Here is a 25,260-nt window from a genome sequence, read left to right as displayed (position 1 = left end):
TGCTAAAAAGTTTCTATCAATAGAGAGAAGTTTTAGTGTCTTATTTATACGGACATAGTACTTTTATTATTCTTTGAAAATGAGGGGCTATGTTTTAGTTTTTCTCTATCATCATATCTTAAGTGCCGTCCATCTACACGATTACATTTCGAATAGAGGACTTCCAGAGTTGAACCAACTGAGAAGAGTTATCCCCTCGTCTGCAAGGAAGTCTTTGAAGTGTAGTTCATTGAAATTTTACATCCACTCTACGGTTTTTTTGCGTCAAATGTTTTGCAGCCAAGGGTAATATGTTTGAAACGTCAAGAGAATCTTCTTCAAAAGTTAATCATAAAGTGGATTGTTGGCATTTAGGTCCGAAAGGTAATGAATACCTAGCTAGTCCTCTACTTACCGTTTCTTCCTAACTATCTATTATTTATTCGACTGAGTGATGATTTTTTTCAACAACATTTTGATAGATTCAGCAATCATAAACTGCAAAGATAACTGGAAAATATCATCGATACAATCTGAAACTAGATTTTATGGTAAAGTCTTCTTTTTTGCGAATGAACACGTTGAGCAAATTTCATTGTGTGGCAAAATACAAAACTTCTTAGTCGCAATCAAACCGTCCGCTCAGCTACTCGTTGTATGAAGACCCCCTCATTATTCAAAAGATAAATTGGGGTTACTTAGAATCGAAGCCTGAAAGAGATATAGTACCGATGCTCCGCCTCAGAATGGAACGTATTCGAAAGCGAATTATGCAGTTGAACAATTTATTTCCATAGCAGAGGCTACCAAGTTGGTTGTAACTATGATGGTTCAAGTTCATTTGTTTTTTCACTTTATTGTTTACCGGTGAATGCTACAACCAACTAAAAATAAATAGGATCGGAACTCTAAGTTGAAAATGATCCCTAATTATATCACTATAAATACTAAACACTGCACTTGCTTTGATGAAATTTAAACAGTTTTGCAATATCATTCAGTTTCGGAAAGTTTGTTCTCTGAAAACAAGAACTTGAACATTGTGCTCGAAATCCATAGTTTATTTTCTTTTCTACTTCAAGGAACATGAGGAAAGTCTTCAAGTAATTGAAGAACATCTTTGATCGTTCTGCTTATCACAACCTAACATTTGACCCATTTACATCGGTGCGCTGAATGTCAGTGATTTGCGGGTTTTCCGACATTTCTAACAGCGGAACGAAAAATGTAAAGATTTTTTTACGGTAATAAAATTTTTTTTAAATTCAGCAGTTTGTCAGCATTATCCACATTCGAACTACTTATTTTAAAGTGCTAGACTATGTCAGAATATTCTATGGAGCACACAGGCTCATGGACCGTATTGTTGAAAGTTTTGTTTGTACGTGTTGTTCTGACAGAATGTTATTAGAATCTTTCTTGTTTATGAATGATTAATTAACCCATATTGAGGTCCCTGACCGAAAACCCATAAGTCCAGGCCATCCCAGACAAAACATGTCTACTTCCAGAACATCATAGACTGATGGTACCTATTTCCGGACTTTTGTGCGTTCAAATATATTTATGCGCTCTTCCTGCGTTCAAAAGACCCTTTGTCCAGACTTTCGTGCGTTCAAAGTTGCCTAAGATCAGACTTTCCAAACCAAAATTCGTGCGCTTCAAATTTGAAAAATTGAGCGTTCAAGTCTAGACTAAAAACTGTTGTGAAAAATGATCAAGACTGACTTTTAATGTCGGTGACTAGAATTGCTGCTGATAAATAAATTGACCTGTCAACAAATTTTACACAAATATTTTTTTCACGAAATAATGACTTTTTCAGTTTGTTGTATTGGCTCAATATTTTTGTTTTGCAGCCTGAATTATCAAGTTCATTTGGAATTTTTATTTTCACAGAATTGAAAAATATGTTTTGTTATATTCCCGGAAAATTTTTTGCTCTCTGTAAAACATAGAATGATGACGCTTTTCTTTTGTTTACCAATTTGAATGCCGTCTTTTGATTCCCATTTTTGTTCCAATGTGTCATAAATTTGATTTAAGTTGTCATAACTTTCCAGGACTTGGCTTAGAAATTGAAAACATAATAGCCTAACAGAAATATTGCCTCATAAAAACAGCAATTGATGCTTTCTATTCGGTCATTGGACACATTTTTCGATATTCCAATTTTGCCATGAATTAATAAGCATTCTAAAACACCATTACCGGATTGTTCCAAAATTGAAAAGCGTGCAATTCTATTGGTTGAAAAGATTTCAGCATCTTTTATTTGAAAAGAATAGAACTAAGTGTCAGAATAGATAACACACGGCTGAAAAGTTAATGAGAACTTCAACAAAAAAGTGGGAAATGTGTTCATATTCTTATCGATTCTTCAATCTTTTTAAGCCTTTATGTTAACGAGATAATAGTTCATTCAAAATGCCAGTTTTATTTGACTTATTGGCACTTAAATTTACAATTAAAGGAACAAAATTCAATTTTCTGATCATTTCTTTTTAACCTCTTTTGAGGGTAAAACAGACGTCTTAGCTGTTATATTGGAAAGATATTATTCTAAATTCCACTCTTACTGGAAATTACCCTTTAGACTATAAAGCAAAAAGCCCAGGAGAAAAATTAAACCCCTCATAAACTTCGTGTCAATCATTGTGGGTTGAATCAATGCTACCTTACCTGAAATTATATCGAGGTTGGTCAACAAATTGTGAAATATGTTGCGGAATTTTGTTGGACAAATTATTATTGGCGCAAATTTTTTACCCGATTTAAAATGTGTATCTTTTTCTTCCTTAACTTTCTCTTTTTATAATTCAATTTGGCGGCATTTTGGGGTAAATTTTGGGTAAAAATACCATGTGAACATTTTATTTCAATCAGCTCTTGTGTTATTTGAAGTCTTTTCCGCCCCTGCCTAAAAACACCAGAGAAGCTGGTTATAATAAGACAGAAAGGCCTGGGTTTTAACTTGCGGGTTATAATATAAATTATAATAAGTTGGTTATGTGTATGTTGACTAAAATGAAAAACAGGCGATAGAAAACAAGTTACTGAGTAATATCATATTCGATTAAATTCAGGATAAAACCCCTTCAAATTTTTACCCTTTTGGGATTTGCTATTTTCCCCCTTCTTCGTTCCGCCCCGAATTTTACCCAAAACAACCAATTTATACTAAATTAGTTCGCACAATTCTGCCCAAAAATGTAGCCTCCGAAATTAGACCTCCAAAATTTAGCCCAAACTCCTTGTTGTCGATATTGGGTATTATAATGAGGCCAAGGCCTAATCTAACTGGCGGATAAATAAAAATTGTTTTGTTTTTGAGTCGCATTGTTTATTTCTTGTATACAACCAGTCTTCATTGAAGGATAAACTGCCTAAAAACAATTTCAGAACCGAATTCAGACACTCGCCCATTTTACCTATACTTAACCAAACTGCAATAGTTATTACATATTACACTTAGCGAGGTTATAACAAACCGTTTATAACTTGGAATTGTAATAATCCTAAACTAAAATTTATTATTTATAAAAATGTGCACCTTAGCCAAAACTACAGGAAGGCTTGTTTTAGTTGTTTTTCCTTATAGTTGTTTATTCTGATTGATTAACTCCACATGTTTGAACAAGTCATAACTAAGAAGTGTAAACAAAAACGAGCACAACTTTTTGATTTATTATAACCGATACCACGCGTTGTTATAACTAGCATGCAATAATACTAAGAGGCAGGCATCAAATTTGTTTTGAGTAATTTGAAGGAAATGTGATCCCTTTAAAGTGAGTAGATATAATCCTTCCTCAGAATTGAAAACATTTTTGTCTGTTGCTCTTTTTGTATTTTATGACTTTCAGACAATCAGCCCCGTCTTATCCTGCGGATTACATGTCAGATTATAAATATTGTCCCTAACTCTTGTTTGATACCTTAACAAAGTCATAATTTATCATTTTTTGTCGATTAAATTTCAATTAGTTTATTTGATTAATAGCTCGGTGATTATATCAAAACAAAATAACGCAAGAATTAGCTACGGGTATGATTGTATTTCTTTATTAACGTGTTTAACTTGATTACAGAGTTATAACGTAAACAAAGTTATTTTGTAAACTATTATAAAAACTGATTTGCAACTGAACTTAATTTTGAGGAACAAACGACCTTGTTTCCCATAAGTTTAATTTGATTTGAAAAAAAAAACAATAAATGTTTTCAGTCAAGCCTACAGCTGACAAGAATTAAATTATTCGCTTGTAGAATTAAATTTTTGCGCATTTGAAATTGCAAACTTTTTCGGTTCAAGAATCTGCTCTTTGTTGCAGCTTATAATTTACCCAAAATAAAAGTATTTTTGGCGCGCACCTTTCACAATAATTAAACTCTTGTCTCCATTAAAAAAAACCTCTTTTTGAGAGTATTATTTGTTGATTTGAAATCGGACTAACAAAATCAAAACTACTACAAAGTTGGAGCCTTTGGCTTCTAGAAATTATCTTCAGTCGGCTTTAAGAATTATCTTTGAAGACGCCACTGAAAGTCTAAATGGTCTTTCAAGAAACCACGTTTCTTGCAGTCGATAATTTAATCATCTGAGATAACCCCTATTCCTCAAAATAAGCTAATCATTCAAATCTATTGAATTCTTAAAGGTAGTTTTGAAACAAATAACAAACGATAATATGTAATTTTTCCGTGTTTTCTTACTGAAAAATTCAACAATTAATGAATAAAATGTATTTTTGTTCTCAAAACAAATATCAAACATTTTTTGGTAGTTTCTTTCTAACTGTTTGCAAAACAATTGAAAGCATGGAAAAATGACGTCTGAATTTTTTTTTCAAAGTGTACGTCACCAGAAATAATTTTGAAGAAAGTATCAACAAAAGCATAGATAAAACATACCTTCTTTGACAATCTTTATTTTCTCTGATTTTCAGCTTAAGCAATGTATCGCCCGTGTTGAAAAATTTTGAAACTATTTTTCTTGAATACAATTTCTGATCTACAAAAGTATGATATTTTAATCTTACTTCAGTGTAAAAAGATCTCAAAAACGTTTATTGCATAGTCCGACAAGAAAATAAAAAGCCTGAGTTGCAGGGCAAATATAGCTTCAGAATTCCGAAAAAATATGAAAGAAAAAATACTGAGACTAGAGAAATTCAAAGTTATTCAACAAAAAATTAAAAGTTTTAAAGCAATAAACTATTCGCAGGAAAAAATTGTTGTTCTAGAATTGGGCTTTGTTCAGCCGCCTGTCATTTGGTGATATTGTTGTAATATACCAAGAAAAGCTGCAAATATTGACAAATACCCAATTTTTTGAAAATTGCTGCCATCAAACTCACAATCCATTAGAAACCGCTAAATTGACTTAATTCTATTTTTCTTTCAATAAAAAGGAAAAAAGGTCGGTAACTAATATTAGTGACACTACGTTGCAAACTGGCGGAAATTAGATTAAAGGTCAAATTTTGGGCAAACAGATATATTAGTGCCATTAAAACCATAAGCTGTCAACTGAAGCTATTGAATAAGTCCAATTACAGCTCAAAAGAAATCCGCTGAACCCTCTTATTCTTGGAAATAAGTCAAAATACTTGATAACAATGACAACAGGAACAAGTAAAGATTCATTAAAAAAATTGCAAGAAAAAGATGTCGATCAAAGCCGTTGAAACTTTAAAATTTTCGTCAAAAACATTATCGAGCGTCAATTTGGCTTCTTTTGTCAACCAATAGAACATGTCATTAAAGTGATAATGTGACTTGAAACCCAAAATTGATGCTGATATTTGAAAATTTCATAAATCATTTCTACAAAACCATTAGATAAAGCATAATAGCAATAAATATATAAATTTTTCTTTCACGAAAAAGAAATAAATGACTGTCCCTAATGACACCAATTTACAGGCTTGCAGAAGTAAGATTAGAAAACTTTCAAAGCGATTAGAAAAATTTCAAAACTTCACTGGTATTTTTCAATTTGCTATATTCAAAGTCTTAAGAGCCATTATGTAACAACTGAAAAAATTAGATGAGTTGAAGACATAACAACACATAATAACAAATAATTAACACATATAACAGAAAATATTATATGTGCAATGGTCTTTTTTGAGCGTAAAAAAATTTTGTCAATCATGGAGTGTTCATATGAAAACTGAGCTGTCTTTAAATGTGATAAAAATTGAAGGGTAAAAAATGTAGGCAGAAAAGATCACAAAACAATCCGAATCCTTTCAATTCCAAAAATCCAAGATCAGAACTTGCTGCTTCTGCGCGTCTATTGAGAAGACGTAGTTGTTCTAAATTTTAGCTTAATAAAAAATATTCTCAAAACAGATCTCAACCAAATTGCACTAAAATGACGCTAAATGTAACGAAATTATGTCAAATGTCCAGAAAAACTTTAAATCTCGATAACTACTCAAAAAATAAAAACTTTCTGTTTCTATATTTTATACTTGAGAAGCGTTTGTTATCTGTTGAGCATATTGTCCCCCGGCGAATAAGCTGGGTCCGGAATAATAAATTGAGGTTAATCATATGTCGTAAATATCAGATTCCTTATCAAAAATTTGCTATTGTTAAATTGGACTTCAGCTGCGAAATCGCTTTCCATATACTCAAGCCATTTTAAGTATCTGCATTGCAACGCAACTCTTCTGAAAACTAATTAGCTACCCACTAGCTCGTTGTTTCTATTGAACGAGATATTTTTTTGAAAAAAAACTGCTCGAGGAAATTAATAACAGTTTTGCATCAAACAGTTTTGGGAACTTGCAGTGCAACATATCAAAACAAAAGAACTTTCTAAATCACAGGGATTCATGATTTATTCTGACGCAATCTCTAGTGTTTAGTGTCTGGACAATAACAATTGACTAAGCGACTAATGTCTAAAACTGTTGCAATGGGCGCCAGCACTGTGGTCAGAAAGGTTTCCGAACAAAGCTCAACTGCAGTTAAATCGGGAAGTTTGTAAAAGAAGTAGATAACTTTAGTTTTGATGTGCTAAAAATTTGCATAAAACGGGAGACAATCGAGTTTTCCTGTGGTGAGTGAACAAATGCCTCCATTTTCGTTTTCACAAATGTTGTGTTTTGGTACTATGTCACAGATTGGGCTAGCAGAGATTTAAAAAATTATTTTGAAATTATTTCAAAGTTTATATTATCCCTCTGATTGTTAGTCTTTTTCCGTTGTAATTCTTTTCAAACTAGTCTGGATCAAAATTTTGGTCTGATTTATGGTTTAGCGTCGCTTTTTATCCAGAATTATAAAATTCAATCCCTTGCCGAACCTTACTTGGTCCATTTTTTGTGTTTTATCACTTTATTAACTCTAAATACTTTGCTTGGTGTGAAATTGGGTCCAGGATATTACATTGGCCGCCTTAGGAACTTTGTGAGATTTATTTGATTATTGAATTAGTAAAGGATGACATTGGTTTAGTATAAATTAATCAGTTTCCAGTTTCTAGTTTTTGTTAATTTGACTGTTCTTCACGATTTCTGATGTTGTTATGGCTGAATACTTGCATGACTTTTCTTAACCATGTCGAATCAGTATCGGGCACAGAAGGTAAATAGTGCACATATGGCAAATAATCCACTGGGCATCAATGTTGATGACACAGGATTAAAACTTTTTTCGGCAATTTTCTTAATTAATTATAACTGTTTAGTAGAAAAACTTTAATGCTCACTGTTATAAAAAACGAAAAAGTGGCACACCAATTACTTGGCTTGGTGTGAAATTGGGTCCAGGATGTTACATTGGCCGCCTTAGGAACTTTGTGAGATTTATTTGATTATTGAATTAAAAAAAGGATTACATTGGTTTAGTATAAATTAATCAGTTTCCAGTTTCTAGTTTTTGTTAAATTGTCTGTTCTTCACGATTTCTGATGTTGTTATGGCTGAATACTTGCATGACTTTTCTTAACCATGTCGAATCAGTATCGGGCACAGAAGGTAAATAGTGCACATATGGCAACTAAACCACTGGGCATCAATGTTGATGACACAGGATTAAAACTTTTTTCGGCAATTTTCTTAATTAATTATAACCGTTTAGTAGAAAAACTTTAATGCTCACTGTTATAAAAAACGAAAAAGTGGCACACCAAAACTTTTTCTGAAAGGCTTCAGATTTGTTTAACTTTCAGCAAATGTTGATTTGTTCAAAAAAATTGAGTTTAAGTTGACATTTAGGCTGAACTTTTTAGAAATACAGAGAATTTTCTGCTGATAATCGCTTCAGCATCATGTATTGGATAAATTCTGCCATAATATTTTACCTTGAAAAAACAAATGTTGTAAACAGCATGGACTCCTTCCTACTAGATGTAATGTTATGCCGACAATTAAACTGTCATTTTTCTAATGATCAAAGAAGTAGTTTTTTAGGAGAGTTTCTGTTAAAACTTTCAGTTAGTGTCTTTTCCAGAAATAAAAAGTGTAACTGATCGAATCTTGATTAAAACAATAAATGAATCATTCGCATGTTTATGCAATATTTAATTGTATTTTTAAACATTTTGTTTATAATGAATTATTCAAAACTAAAAAGATTTCGATTTTTTACAGCTTGTCAAAATCTCTGATACCTACCATAGGTCATGCTTAGCAATTATTCGCGGAACTTAAAAAACCTTAAGTTTTTCATCAGCAGTTTCCATAAAAAGCTTTTGTGCAATTTCCTCGTCTTGAACATTGAGCGTTATTATTTTTTTTGAAAAGACACAAAATTTTCTATAAAAATCTTTTTTCTATTGAAATCTTTCTGGGAATTTGAGGAACTCTTCTGAAAACTAATTAGCTACCCACTAGCTCGTTGTTTCTATTGAACGAGATATTTTTTTGAAAAAAAAACTGCTTGAGGAAATTAATAACAGTTTTGCATCAAACAGTTTTGGAAACTTGCAGTGCAACATATCAAAACAAAAGAACTTTCTAAATCACAGGGATTCATGATTTATTCTGACGCAATCTCTAGTGTTTGGTGTCTGGTCAATAACAATTGACTAAGCGACTTATGTCTAAAACTGTTGCAATGGGCGCCAGCACTGTGGTCAGAAAGGTTTCCGAACAAAGCTCAACTGCATTTAAATCGGGAAGTTTGTAACAGAAGTAAATAACTTTAGTTTTGATGTGCTAAAAATTTGCATAAAACGGGAGACAATCGAGTTTTCCTGTGGTGAGTGAACGAATGCCTCCATTTTCGTTTTCACAAATGTTGTGTTTTGGTACTATGTCACAGATTGGGCTAGCAGAGATTTAAAAAATTATTTTAAAATTATTTCAAAGTTTATATTATCCCTCTGATTGTTAGTCTTTTTCCGTTGTAATTCTTTTCAAACTAGTCTGGATCAAAATTTTGGTCTGATTTATGGTTCAGCGTTGCTTTTTATTCAGAATTATAAAATTCAATCCCTTGCCGAACCTTACTTGGTCCATTTTTTGTGTTTTATCACTTTATTAACTCTAAATACTTTGCTTGGTGTGAAATTGGGTCCAGGATATTACATTGGCCGCCTTAGGAACTTTGTGAGATTTATTTGATTATTGAATTAGTAAAGGATCACATTGGTTTAGTATAAATTAATCAGTTTCCAGTTTCTAGTTTTTGTTAATTTGACTGTTCTTCACGATTTCTGATGTTGTTATGGCTGAATACTTGCATGACTTTTCTTAACCATGTCGAATCAGTATCGGGCAGAGAAGGTAAATAGTGCACATATGGCAAATAATCCACTGGGCATCAATGTTGATGACACAGGATTAAAACTTTTTTCGGCAATTTTCTTAATTAATTATAACCGTTTAGTAGAAAAACTTTAATGCTCACTGTTATAAAAAACGAAAGAGTGGCACACCAAATGTTTTTCTGAAAGGCTTCAGATTTGTTTAATTTTCAGCAAATGTTGATTTGTTCAAAAAAAATTGAGTTTAAGTTGACATTTAGGCTGAACTTTTTAGAAATACAGAGAATTTTCTGCTGATAATCGCTTCAGCATCATGTATTGGATAAATTCTGCCATAATATTTTACCTTGAAAAAACAAATGTTGTAAACAGCATGGACTCCTTCCTACTAGATGCAATGTTAGAACGACATATGCCGACAATTAAACTGTCATTTTTCTAATGATCAAAGAAGTAGTTTTTTAGGAGAGTTTCTGTTAAAACTTTCAGTTAGTGTCTTTTCCAGAAATAAAAAGTGTAACTGATCGAATCTTGATTAAAACAATAAATGAATCATTCGCATGTTTATGCAATATTTACTTGTATTTTTAAACATTTTGTTTATAATGAAATATTCAAAACTAAAAAGATTTCGATTTTTTACAGCTTGTCAAAATCTCTGATACCTACCATAGGTCATGCTTAGCAATTATTCGCGAAACTAAAAAAACCTTAAGTTTTTCATCAGCAGTTTCCATAAAAAGCTTTTGTGCAATTTCCTCGTCTTGAACATTGAGCGTTATTATTTTTTTTGAAAAGACACAAAATTTTCTATAAAAATCTTTTTTTCTTTTGAAATCTTTCTGGGAGTTTGAGGTACACCCGAGCTGTTAGCTGTTGTTTGATGTAGTATATAAAAACAGCAAACCTGGGTGCAAAAATATTGTGGACCGTTACAATGCCCCTTATAACTGAAACAAAAAGTTCAGGAATAAGCACAAGTGAGATAAAATCTAGGAAACAAGCTCATGAGATTAGAGAAATTTAAGAAATTTTGATATGTAAAAGTTGTTGGACACTTCAAAATTGACGTATAATTTGGATGACAATAAGTGCCAATTTTAGGTTGCTATTCAACTAGTTTGTGGTATGACCAAAAAATTGCATTGGTGACTTACGAATTTTCTTTTGGCAAATATATTTTTTTAGAAAAAAGAAGTCATTGGATTTCTTAATGTTTGGATTATTTCGAATTGGTGGCCAATGTGATTAGACAGCTGCCTTTTTCTAACATATGAAAAATCTAACAGAGCTAAATTCGAACATTTGTCAGTTTTTATCCGAACTTAAATTTTGATTTAGAGGTTTGATGATAAATTTAACTCTTTTGTCTAGAAACTGAAAAAAAATTGTGCTATTGTGTTACTGTTGCCATGGTTATTTGTTTTTAAAAACCCCATACGTCTTCTTCAAAATTTGGTACTGTATGTTTCGAAAATATTCAAAATTGAAAAAGAAAATCAGTAAAAAAAAAACAGCAGTTAAGTCTTCGTATGCTATATCTTCTCTTAATTTTGCGGTCACCGTTTTATGTAAGAAAATGTGAAAAAAACTGATTCCTATTTTCATTTTCTAAGTCATATTGTTATATTAACATTAATATTAATAATAAGAACAATAATAATAGTAATATTAATAGTAATAATAATAATAATAATAATAATAATAATAATAATAATAATAATAATAATAATAATAATAATAATAATAATAATAATAATAATAATAATGATAATAATAATAATAATATTAATAATAATAATAATATTAATAATAATAATAATAATAATAATAATAATAATAATAATAATAATAATAATAATAATACTAATATTAATATAATAATAATAAAAAAAATAATAATAATGATAAAATAAAATTAATAACAAATTTAATAATGATAATGAGTTCATTCAAACATAGTTACAAGCAGCTTGGTAGTCCCCAACCTAAAGAAAATTCAACTTTCAATAAGTAAAATTTTTTGAAGACTTTTCAACATGAAGGGTAACTTTTCAATTTGAATCTTTTCATTGCTTCCCCTTCCAAAAAGATTACCACCTCTCTTGGAAATTGACATGGACTTTTTTGTGTTGAAAAGTAAGCGAAACAGTTGAGTTGAGGCAAAGAATTATGGAATCGTGCTACTGTGTTTTAGTAATAATCTTCAGAACGTTTCCAAAAACTTTTCTGGCTTCAATAACAAACTTTTCACTTGATCTGGTCTTTGCGCATCCAAAAGGTATTGACCAGTGGTCTGAGGCATTCATAGAGGTTCAACTCAATAAAATCTTGTTAAGCAGAATTAGGTCGTTAAGAACTATGCGCTTTTCAACAATTTTAAAACATTTGACAAGAAACAAAACATTTCTCCTTTGGTACCCCAGCTGACCTCAGTACATATGAAAAATTGATACGCTTTATTATAAAATTGAAATTAAAAACTGCTCTGTTGTGTCAATAAAGAGATACAGTAATAATCCATGGAAGGTAGCATTTTTTTGAATCCGCACTTTTTAGTTGTATGCTTGCCCTTCACTTCGAGAAAATAAATTCGCAATTTTGTATAATTTTGACTTTTTTTATATTTAAAACATATCATAGATTCATCAACCCCCCTTGATAAAAATATCATGATTTTTGAATTTGTCTTTTTAAACATGTGACAAGTTTAGTTTCCAGAAGGTTCTAAAGTGATTTTTAGAAGAATCAGAGAAAAAATTCTTGGTATTCGTTTCCTTGCTGATAATTAGTTTTGCAATAATTGGTGATTAAGTCATGTGTTGTCTTTCACAATCGCAAAATATCAAATCAATCATTTTTGGTCAATCAGAGATTTTATGATGCTGATCTCTTTTTAGAATGTTGTGTCTGTTTTTTTTTTTTCATTTTTTTCTGATTGTTTCTGTTTCCAATATTATGGCTAGTCATCCAAAAAATCTTTCCGAAAGTTTATAGATCTAAACTGGAAAAAGCATATGCAGACTTTTTTCTTATCTGGTCATTTAGGCTTAAGTTACAAAAAATGGAATGTTAGCATGGCAAGCAGTTGAAAAGACAAACGTGTATACCTCATGGTACCTTTATGCCAGCATCTTGAAAATCATTTAAGGATTTTCAAGTTGCTCTCGATTCTTTTTGATTTCTCTTCTTATTTGTACCCGCTATTTACATTTCAATTTAAATTTTATCAGCGCAGGGCACAGTCTTAAAAAAGGTAACTATAGTTTATTTTCTGTGAACACTATCTGGTTACAATTTTTCAAACATGCAGGAATAATTTGATTTTTAATTATTTTTTCGAGCTGTTTCACCCTATACCTAGCATTGAAAGAAAACCACATTTGCAGGTGATACAAAAATGTAGCAATTTTTTGCTTAACATGTCTTGCCAACTAGAATTGATAAATTTTGAGGAAAAATGTCAGCCTTAAAATTTAGTTGTAATTGTGATTGATTGCGTTGAGTCTGGAATAGATTGATTGAAATGTGAGAAAAAAGTGAACGAACGATCGATATTGGTCGGGTCTGTTGGGTCTCTGCAATTTGAAACTTGCTTCTAATTTGGACTCTCAGTTTTCCACAGTGCTTTTAACCCTTGTTTCACAGTTACACGCTATCTGATTTTCAACAAAGTCAACTTTTGTGACTTCAAAACGCCCTATCAATCAAAAAGAGACAATCTTGGCTTGTTCAAACGCTTCAACACCGCTACAGGTTATACTAACTTAGTGGTTATTACAGTTATAAACTGGATAGGTTAGTATACACTCTAGTGTATTGGGTTGGGGTGTAGGTATTGCGTGTCAGGTTGAGTGAATGCAAGATTTATAGCCCCCGGAACAATTAGAAAGATCCTTTGAGCGGGATAAACTTATTAACTTCATTTAAATTCCCTTTCTATAAAGTGCCGCCAATAGTTATTACAAGTTAAAACAAGACCTAACCAGTATTACAACCCGATTGAGCGGGCGCTGCTGGATTTAAATTGGTGGAAAAGATACCAAATTCCAGAGCTGAAGATAGTAGCCCCAAAAAGTCAACTGTTAGAATTGCTGGCCAGAGATTTGTGGGATCAGAAAATGCAATAATGTGGAGAGCCACTTTTATTACAATTCACTTTATTTATTTTGCTTTTTACTCTTTTTGTTTTGATCTGATTTCAATATGATCAAAAAACAAGAACAACCGCCGCTCTTCAAATCTAATCTCTTCATAAGTGGCGGCTCATGTGCATAGCAGTCACACACACAAATTCCCCTTTCATCTTTGGAACAACTCTAATTATATACCATTTTTCACCACTTTTCCATCAGAATTTGTACCGGACAAATATACAATGCTTAAATTGAAACATTCCAAAATAGTTATTTTACTAATTCAATTATATTTCGCTTATTGCTATTTTTAGTAGAATTTATATTCATTATGGCTTATTTCCACTATTTAATTCACTTTTTAACAAAGTTTGAACTCTTTAAAATTTTGTTGTTGTTTATTCTTTTCCCGTGGATTGTCAGCTCTAATTCCCACATAAATATAAGTGTAATTATTGAAGACTTGAAAAACATAAACAAACAAGATGTTCAAGATTTGATTCCAGATTTGAACAAACGACTTCAGAATTTATCAGATGGAGAATTTCCTCACGTGAATGTGAAAATAGTTTCGGACATTAACCCTGGAAATGACCCTTTCAGGACATTACAAAGGTCATGCGGGGTTATCGAAGACGGGGTTTCAGCTTTAGTTTCCCTAACATCATGTTCTACAACAATTCCTCTAACTTTTATGAGTAAAAATTTGGCAATTCCTCATATTACGTTGCCCTCAACTTCCAGTTGTTATAAAACAAACGCATCAACCCCTGCGATACCTTTAACACCCAAATATGAAGCTGTTTTTGACTTGGTAAGTTTAATAGCCGAAAAGCGAAGCTGGACGAGAATAACAGTGTTTTTTGACGAATTTTTCCACGAAGAAATGGTTTCCAAGATTTCCGATCGCATCAAATCATCGCTTAGAAAAAACCCGGTAGTGAAAGGTCGAAAATCGCAATTTGATTCAGTTTACGTAAGGGGTGAAAGAATATTTGACCCCACAAGACAACCCGGATTTACAAGAGCGAGGTTAAAAGAAATTCAAATACTGGGTCAAAGTACAGAGTTTGTTATCTTAGCTAGCCAGCAACATACGCTGGACCTCTTAGCACTGGCCGAGTCCGTGGGTTACAGCGGGGAATATTTCCATTGGATAATCGGAAACTATGATATCGATCCCTCAATTTTATTCCAAATTTCAAACAGCTCAAACGTCATTTCAGTAATTCGTGAAAACGCAATTTTATCATTCGATTCTGAATCGTCAAATTTAGTGTTGAACAGAACAAAGTTTGGCCGACATCGTTCGGTTTTCTTGGACTATATTCACGATTCGGTTTTAACAGCCGCATTAGCAATTAGAGAATCGCTAGCTTACGAACCAACTCAAGACATATCAACTCAATCTTACCGTATGAGCTGTCTATCTCCAACCTCAAACAGATTTCTAGCAGGCGAGGAAATTCAAAACACGTTCCACACTTTAGCAGGTACTTCACTTTCTGGGAAAAGTGGAATTTTAACCCTGCGCAAAGACTTCAACAAAGGTGAAATATCTTTAGAAGTGAACCCTAATTTAGTGTTGTTGTCAAACGGGCCCTTTTGGAGTCTGATTTACGCTTATGATACGTCAGTGGGCTCGTGGAAAAACTCCACCCCGATTGAGGATTTGACAGGCGGATTTTTTCCGCCCAAAGCGAATACTCTCAAAGGATTGACGTTGAGGATTGTTACGATTGAAGAGGAACCGTTTATTATTCGGACAAAAAGGAGTTCGACTAATGGCGGCGAATGGTCTGGCTATTGCATTGATATTTTGGAAGCCATACGCAGACATAACAGGGTAGATTCACCCTTTGATTACGAAATATACCCGGTAAGTTAAACCTTCAAAACTTCTTGTGAAAAATGGCCAATTCCATGTTTCGGTAAGAATGTCAAAAACACTCAAGAACCTTTTCTTGTAATTACTTGCTTCTGTTCATGTTTCTGTGGGTTGCTAATTGACTTTCAGTTTTGACTAAGGTCAACTTGTAATTAACAAGCGAATTTTAGGAATTTTGGTCCTAATTTTGTCCGAAAAATGCTGTAGGTACTAAATTGTACGACACGAAGTTATAGTTGAAAATCCGCGCTTAGAAAATTTGTGCCCTAAAGATCTGAACAATAAAACAATTCCGGTACAAGTATGTTCCAGATGATTAAAGTTCCAGATGTTTTGATGTTTAATTAAACAAACAGCAAAAGGAGTGAACAAACTTTTACAAAATTTAGACGGAGCAAAATCTTTTATGATTCGATTTGGTTTTGTATTGCACATTTGCATGATATTACAGTATCACTGAGTCTCAAAAACGATAAAGTATCGAGTTTTTATAATCATCCGTTTATTATATGTCATTTTGTAAAACTATTTTTTCTTCAAAAAACATTTTTCACATGAATGTTATCATTGAGGTTATTATTCACAATAAACCGCTTATATTAAATATAATCTGCAAGAAAGAAACCGGGTCTTGAAAAAAATTATCTATCACAGTTTTTGAAGTTCTCCTGAAGGTAGTTGGCTCGTTTATGTTAATCACCTGCCGGATAGTTAATTTCTAAAAAAAATTATGCGAGATCATGCAAAACTTGCTGAAAAATACGGTACTGAAAAACTGAAAAAACTGGAAAAAAGTAGTCTGCTTGAAACATTGTAGCAAAAAAGTGCAAAATCTGTTTTTTTTTCTTATAAATACCCAAGAGGAAAAGAATTATGTATTTCCGTATCATCGATAATATATTTGCATTTGCATAAATTGTATTTTTCAATTTTAACGAGAACAGAGTTCAAACTTGACTTTGCCATACTGCATTGTGCCCAAATTTTTTAGCCCGCTGCTGTTTGTCACATCAGGGTTCCCCAGTTTTTTTGGTTTTTGGTGTTGAAAGACTTGTTAACATTATTTGGCCAAACTTCACAAGATTGACGGTTTGTGGAAACGATTGACATTTTTTGTCAAATTTAATTTGTGTAACTTTTTCCAATAATGAAAAATAGTAACTCAAATAATAATCGAATTAACATATTAACGTTGTGTTAAAATGTTCGTTTTTTTTGCTGCAATCATTCACAAAGAATGCTAAACAATTTCAATTTTTTGTGCATGTTATTAGCCTACAACTTCGGTGCCCAAACATTGTTAGTATTTACTTGAGAACGAATTCAAAGACTTAGTTGTTCCTGCGGACAGTGATATGGGTAAATACAAAGCAGCTAATTGTCTTCCTTATCGACAATTGTTATCGAGAGGAATATTTCTGAAACTATTTACCAATAAAGTTTCTTCCCTTCGTTCAAGTTCATACTATCTTAGATTTTAGATACTTCATCAGTGGACAAAAGTGACACCTGGCAATGAGTCATTTCTGTCGCGGAAATCAGTTAAAAGGTCTTGCCATTAATCTTCAGGCTATCTCTAAAATTTACTCATCGAGAAAACCGGTAACAAATAAATCGAATAATTCAACCATTTCGAACTAAAATTGTTATCTTTAGTTAAACTCCACCTAAGCTTATTACTTAAAACAAGGTCGTGAAAAAAAATTACAAAGTGCAAATTTATTTGAGAAATCAATCTGATCCTAACCACGTAAACACGTTTGCAGATGATCCGGTACCCTTGATCAATTGATTTGCGTGTTTCAATTTTTTTTATGTAGCCACTGAAGATAGTAATAAAACTTCAGTGGCTACATAACTTCAGTGGTTGAGATGTTCTTTTCTGTCTATCCATTTGGAATATTGTCTTTTCCAACAGCGTGCAATTAATGTCAGATCTTTCTCTTCGGTGTACGTAAATTTTTTTCAGTTAGATAGGTTCCTGAGTTAGGCTTTGTCAAGATAAGGACTTTTTAAAATTTGCTCGCTATTATAATCAGTGAGATTTTGCACAATTAAAATGTACTATTTTTCAAACTCTTAATTCTTTTTTGCGCCCCTCGGTTAAAACGTAAAAAAAATGTCTGAAAAATTACATTGGAAGGGGAGAATCATTCAAAATTAAAAAAGGAATTAATCTGAGTAATTTACAGATATGGGTAGAGGGAAACTTAGCGACAAATGATCACATAACTGTGGAATAGAAGTGGACTGGAATTCTGCAAAGACCCAGAGTTGAAGACCCTTTTTCTGTTCCTTTGTAAGCTAGTATTGTGTTAAGACGATTGTTAGGGACACTTGAGTACTTTATAGCTTCAAGTGAAATTTGAAGTACCTTCTTTCAGCGTTTTGATTGGTTTTCACCAAATTCCATAAAAAGTAGTTTAAAATTTTTGCCTAGTATCCCACTCTCCCAAAAACTATTCAAGATCGCAATAAAATGATTCAAATTGTTTGTTCTTTGTTACTTTATTCTTTGTTTGCTAAGCTTTATTACTTTGTTCTTGTTTGCTCTTTGTTACTTTGTCCTTTGTTTGCTAAGCTCACATGAAAACTTCATTTTTTTGAATTTTTTGTATTAGTTGAATTCAAATCTCACGAATCGTTCCAATACTGCAAATTTATGCTCACTTGTGAACTTCGGAACTATGGTAACTTTGACAAATACTAAAGCAAAATGAGGCAAAAAACTAGCCATTATAACTGTGATTTTTTGCTATTTGCTATGAATTTCAAACATCTGAGGCAAAAATGTTTCTTAAATTACCTTAACATGAAACTCTTTTCAAATTATTTTCTCATTAAATACCTTGCTATTTGTTTAATCCGTAGTGCACTATTTTCATTATATTTCTTCCAATTTTGTTCTGTTTTCGTTAATTTTGATGCTTTTTGCACATATCTTTATTTACCCTTAGTGTTGTTTTCAGCAGATTTTCCCATTTGAAGAACCCTTCTTTAATTTCCTTCTTCATAAAACGTATCTGATTATAGTTCTCTAAAATTTTATTGGAAGCTGTTTCTGCAACAACCGTGATGATTTTTTTATTTTAAAAAAAATTTTACAGTTTCGGTCGGATGTCTTGACAATAAATGCTTTCGACATGCGTTTTAAACCAACCAATAGACGATTTCTAGTGAAATTTCTAATGGTTCAACTAACAATTTTTCAACACAATTGTGTCCAGCATATGATAGCTGTAATTGAAAGCATTACTTAAGTTGTTCATATCTATCATTCCAGTCAGCTCTTCCCTTCTGTTTGTTTTGGCGCGTCAGACAAATAGTGGAGATATGAGATGTGCATAAGTGATAAGTGTAGTTATTCAAGGCTTTCAATTGGAATCGCAAAAGAGATGACTACTGCAACATCTTAATATCCCTCCTACAACTATTATATGGCTTTCAATGAAGCCTTAAAATACTTCCCATTTTGGCGCGTAGAGTCGCTTCGGTTCTTTCACATTTTATGCGCTTAAAATATTTTTTTGCTCTTTAGCCCAAGTTTCTATGTAAAATTGAGTAGTTATCTTTCACAATTAAGAGAGTTTACCAGTACCAAAAAGCAATTTTCATTTTTCAACTTCCAGCTTAAAAATGAAAACCACAGGTAGGAATTTCCATGTAGGCCACCACTTTTTCGTCCGCGAAATGCTTTCACACGCACAATGTATTAACATAGGAAAAGTCATATCTGGTAATAAAAACGAGTAAATTCACTCGAAAATTTGGTGCCTGCAGACGCTCGTAATGAAAACTCAATGAAAAACGGTATGGGTTCTGCATGTTGCAAACGGACGTCTGTTGATAAAGAATAATAATCAGCTATTATAATCATAAATTCACCTCTTAGAAAAAGTGTCAAAAAATATAAGATTATTGGGGCAATTTAAGGGGGGGGGGGGTAAAACGAGGTAAGATAAGGGGGCAATGGGGAATAAGGGAGGAAATGTTTTAACCCACTAAAATTACCCCCATCTTACATCTTTTGACACTTTTTTTCTAAGCGTTGAAATTATGTAACTTCACCACTAGAATTAGCGGTGAACTTACAAAAGACCACCACATTTCACCGCTAAATTATGTAACTTCACCGCTAAAAATTCAAATCTTACAAAAATGGAACGCTCATGTTTTACAGAAGGTAAAATGAATTTGATATAAATTCAAAACAAAAATGCATCCTAGCAGTTAGTGAGAAGTGGCGCAGTGTAAGAAGAGGTGACAAACATGCAGGGCGTGAGAGGTTCGAATCAGTGTTAGGCCGGTAAACTGTAGTAAGTGGTAAAATGTGGTGACTTTTTTAAGTTCACCGTTTACTCTAGCAGTTAAAATTACATTATTTCACCGCATTTCACCGCCAAATTATGTACGAAATTTGGTGTGAAAAAAAAATTTTTTGACCGCTTATCTTACTTATTTTTCCGATTTTTGCTCTGCCCGGGACACAAAATAGAACAATTTTTTTCTGGTTTTCAGAGCTGCAAAACAGTTCGGAAGAGAAATAGAACTGCGTTGAAAAAAGAGAAGTGGTAGTACATTTGTTGCTTCCTCTAGATAAATTTTTAGCAGTTAATTTTTGAAAAAAAGTGTGTTTTGATTCTCAAGCCCCGCAACTTATTTTTTAAAATTCTTTTTGTTATTATTTGAGGCGTTAACGTTCAAGTTACAATTTAATTTTTTTCCTCTTTAAAAATCTGAATACTACATCAAAAATGAACAGGTCTTTTTCAATTCTGAAAATTGACTAGTTTGAGAAAAACTCTGGTTCTGAATTGAGTGCAAGTATTAATGATTTAGGATTAACTTTGAAAGCTTCCATTTCGCTCAAATTAATCGGGGTTTGAGAAATATTGCGAAGCAATATGATGAACTCAAAAACACAACCATTGCTTTTTTGGGATCAGTTGCTTTTTTGTTTAAAGCCCGAAACTTGTTTAAATTAACCTTTTAGCTCCCTCAAACTGTAACCGTGCTCTCAAATCTTTCAAAAACAAACCTTAATTATTAGTAGATTGGACGCCTGAGTTTTTTTTGTTTCCAGATGATTTGCAATATTGGCTTGAATTTTTCCTAGCATAAACCATGATTTCAGCCCCTTGTTAAATTATTGTGGTTTGAATATCAGAATCGGAATTCGGCGATTTAGATGCTTTGGTTGCCTTTTCTTCGCGTTAAAAATGATTTGAAAAATTTTTAATATGAAAAAAAAGTTAGAACAAAACTGCAACTTTCCTATTGCAGTCTGAGAATGAATCGTAGCGCAACCTTTGGTGGCTGGCTTGAATTTGAAATTGGGCTCATCCATTAAGGGAATTAAGTACACTTGAGTTGTGAGCAGTTCTTCGTCGCATTAGAAGTGAGCGTAATTTGAATATTGAATTAAACACGCTTGAATAAGTAATAACTCCAATCCAGTCTATTGTTACTTGACTTTTAGGCTGCATTTCTGTGCTACACCTTTCAGATTTGAAATCGATTAACATATCGACCAATTTCAAATATTCAGTCCTTCTCAATGAAAGGGAATACTATGAAAAAACTAATACTTGCAAAATGACTCCAACTATTTAATTTTGCTCAGTCTTGCATACATAGCTGTGTCAAAATTAAGGGCGATTGATGAAAAAGTTTTATTCGATTGGCTTATTTGAAAGTAAAGACACGTATTGGTTTTGACATCCTGTCTCGTCACTTGATTTATTGACGTCATCTTTGTTCCATCGGCGTATATTATCAAGTTTTCAGTCTTTCCCCATTGCATTTTATTGCAAGCTGTGAAGTTTTAAGTTATTTCGTTGTTAGACAAGGCATCGTTCCATAGTACTGATTTCGTTCGAAAAGAGAAGATTGAGATATCTGGAAAAACTGAGACATATATCTATATTATATATATATATATATATATATATATATATATATATATATATATATATCCATGATATCTGATAAACTTGTCTCCGCATGGAAATTTTTTTGTGCGGAAAAAAGACATTGTTTTCTTTTAAAAAATTGCAATATTATTGCGAAAAAAATCATTTTTCTTGAAAGATCTTGAATGATAACCCTTTTATAACCCGGGTCGAGACCGAATGGTTAACTTGTAAGAACTTGCAAGGCGAATGGCTAACTTGTAAGTGTCTTGCAAGTTCGTTCCGGTCGAGCACAACTCTTATTGGTTAATTAAATTTAACAATAAGTCATTTACCGTAGAAAGCGCGTAGGAGTTAGTTGCTCTGTTTGGATAACATAATACAATTCGGCATAAGTAGACAAAATGGTTACTTTTTGAATTTCATCAATTCAAGAGAGTCCCTTTTGCAATTCCATCAAAAAAACTCCAGATCTCAATTAGCTTCTTCGATTGCTTTTTTAAAAATGTTCGCAAAATATTGATTTTGATTGAATTTTCAAACTCATAGGTCAGTATTTTCCCAAAATAATTTAAAGGCCCATCATTTTTATACCCTTCTTTATAATTTAATTCACTCTTTTTCAGATTCTAATTTTAACATTCATGTCTTTCAACGTTTTATTTACGGTTTAGTGCGTATATGTGTGTATGTGTCTGTGCGTGTGTGTGTGTGTGTTTGTGCGTATGTTTGTGTGCGTGTATGTGAGCGCGCGCGTGTATGTGCGTGCGTGGTGTGTTTGTGTGTGTGGTGTGCGTTCGAATGGTTAACTTGTAAGTAACTTGTAAGTCGAATGGATAATTTGTAAGAACCTTGTAAGTCAAATGGTTAATTTGTAAGAATTTGCCACTCGAATTGTTAACTTGTAAGAACTTGCAAGTTTTTGGAAGAAAAATTTGCAAGGCGATGTATCGCCTTGGAAGTTTCTGCCAGAAACTTGCAAGTTCTTACAAGATAATCATTCGGCCTCGACCCGGGAAATGCTTGACTTGAAAGAAACTCAAGAGAATGTAAATCAGATGGCCAAATTCATTTAAAAAGAACTTTGATTTTTTTTATGGTGTGTAAAGTTTTTTTGATAAAATACCTTTTGTGACAATTAACTTCATTTATTTTTTCAAGCTTATTTTTAGCTTATTTGAAGGTGATTTCTAAGTCTTATCAGAAATTAATAAACATAAAAGTAAAAGAGAAGACAATAATGATGCCTATATATATATATATATATATATATATATATATATATATATACATTATATATATATATATATATATATATATATATGTGTGTGTGTGTGTGTGCAGGCCAAATATCAATTGTCTCTGTTCAAAAGTTAGTCTGAATTTTGATTACATTCAAAAGATAGCGCTATCTTTTAAGAATCTAAATCGTACTGTTCCCTATAAAAACCAACTGAAAAGTCGCTGCAGTAAAAAAAAATTTAGTGATTTGGTAGGAATGAAAAATTTATGACTTTGTAATTTACTTCCAGCGTGCAAACACTGGACAAGTTATATACTTGTAAAACAGAGAAACAATTTTCACAAAAATTTTCAACTCAAAACTAAAAAGTTATTTTCCATGGAAATGTTCACTCAAATAGGCTTTTATTCAGTCATTGATAAGGATATGGATGTTTTCTCATGTATGTTTCGAATAATTGCAAGTTATCTTTGAAAACTATGATCAAAGTGTAATTCACCAATTTTTTTCTCAATTCCCCAATCAAAACACTTCTTTTTTGTGGTATAATTGGTGTCAGACACCATCGCCTGCTTGCCTGTACTTCACTAAAACTGTTAGCTCAAAGTCTTTTGATATTGGCAATTGGTCAAACAAAACACAAAAGATACAGAACAAAAAGAAACATTCATATGTAGAACTGTTTGTAAGTTAATTGTAGATTGAAATAAGAGCATTTTGCAATGTCAATTATCTGAATTGTCTGAAAATTGTTTGACTGGTGCATAGGATATTGGGTGAAAATCAGGCGAGCACTTTTTTTGACTTTAGGAAGAAATTATTTGAATAAAAGTCTGCAGAAATTGGGCAAATGCAAATTAAAACACAGTAGATTGTAGATCTCCCACATTTTTGACAAATTTGAAAAAATGGCTGAAAACAATAAAGATTGGCATAATTTTGGTTACACTCATCGTCATGTACCCTAATTTTCGTTGATTTTGTAGCTCCATAGCTCTAATTATTTGAATTAATGAAATTATATTTTTCCAATTATAACCCGCAATTCACACACACACACACACACACACACACACACACACACTCAGACATACAAGTTTAAAGTGTAAACCGTCTACTATGCCTAATTAATCCTGATAAGGAAAAATTTTACAGTTTTTCTCATTTTTCCCAGTTACTTCTGGTATCATTTTTGTCTCGGGCAGCAATGAAGGGTGTATAAATGATGTAATAGTTTGAAAAACATTACAATTTGTAAGTACTCTATCAGTTCATTTAAATGCAACAAGTTTTTTTGGGATATTGAGCACTTTATAGCATCAAATGGAATGTTAAGAATTACATTTAAATGCTTTAGTCTGTAGTGGCCTCTTTTCAGAAAAATTGAAAGCAAAGCGCGTTTATCTAGTCAATTGTTTGCTTAATATGCAATCTCTTGTCGCATAGATAATGGTTTGAATTGCCAAGTGACTAATTTTTCTAAATGCTTAGCGGTGGATCCTGAAAAACTGGGAATAGAGTTTACTTCAATTCAGACGAACCATTGGCATTTTCATTTTGCCCTATTCTTGTTATACTTTTTTAAACGGATATCTTGATTTCTGAATTTTTCTACGATCAATCAATCATAGAAAAATATGCAGTTTATAGAAGATGTAATTTTTAGATTCAAAAAAGTGATTCATAGAAAAAAACTTTAATTTTTTTTTTCTAAAATCTCACGTATCAAGTTCACAGTAAGGCTTATGTGTCTCAGATGTGCACGATGTTAAGATCTTTAATTTTTTTTTCAAGCATAACGCTATTGTGGATAGCACGCAATGTCGTCATGGTTGCGGGTCTTTTTTAATAGGAGGATTAATTTGCGGGAATTTCTCCCATTAATTAGAATAATGCTAAGGGGCGTTTGAAAAATCACTACATAGATAAGTTGCCTGGTGCCCCCACAAACTGTGTTTCTTATCAATGACTGTTCTTTATTGAGCGTTTTTGAGTTTTATTTCAACAAACAAACTGATCCCGGCTAAAACTGCTCAGTTTTCTGAACGCCTTTTTCGCTATTTTTTGCGGCGCTCGAGATTTCAAGTCAAATAAAAATTTTCCAAATAATCACATTATAAATTCAGACATTTGGGTCCAACAATTTTCAAAATGATAGTTAAACACGGCCTGATCGAAAAATCAACTCTTGATGAGAAATTAGGCTAAACAATATCAAATTCAATAATTCAAAAAACTGGCCATTATAGTTTTTTTCACTGAATTGCATTAATTGGTCCCTGACATTTGTCCGATGAAGAGTTTCATATAACAGAACCACATGTAAAAAAACTAATTTTTCAAAATTTTTGATAAGTTAGGACCCCTGTAGCAAA

General features: G+C 32.3%; 1 protein-coding gene across 4 annotated transcripts in view; it reads left to right on the top strand.

The window, feature by feature from the left end:
- The first annotated feature begins 2,220 nt into the window (after positions 1-2,220).
- Positions 2,221-25,260, top strand: part of LOC142345803 (glutamate receptor 2-like) — a 30,195-nt gene continuing 7,155 nt past the window's right edge. The window contains exons 1-3 of one of the 4 annotated variants that reach the window (XM_075398169.1): positions 2,898-3,609; positions 13,463-13,504; positions 13,654-15,721. In XM_075398169.1, the coding sequence (XP_075254284.1) occupies positions 14,174-15,721 (1,548 nt within the window). In that variant the 5' untranslated portion in view covers positions 2,898-3,609; positions 13,463-13,504; positions 13,654-14,173. Of the gene's footprint in view, positions 2,873-2,897; positions 3,610-13,462; positions 13,505-13,653; positions 15,722-25,260 lie in introns of those variants that run through there. The other 3 variants (XM_075398170.1, XM_075398172.1, XM_075398171.1) reach the window with 3 other exon arrangements.

This window comes from Convolutriloba macropyga, chromosome 9, assembly GCF_964194025.1.
Source record: "Convolutriloba macropyga chromosome 9, txConMacr16.3, whole genome shotgun sequence".
NCBI classification, from domain to species: domain Eukaryota; kingdom Metazoa; phylum Xenacoelomorpha; order Acoela; family Convolutidae; genus Convolutriloba; species Convolutriloba macropyga.
Note: the sequence above shows the minus strand (reverse complement) of the source record. Positions and strands in the feature narration are given on the sequence as shown.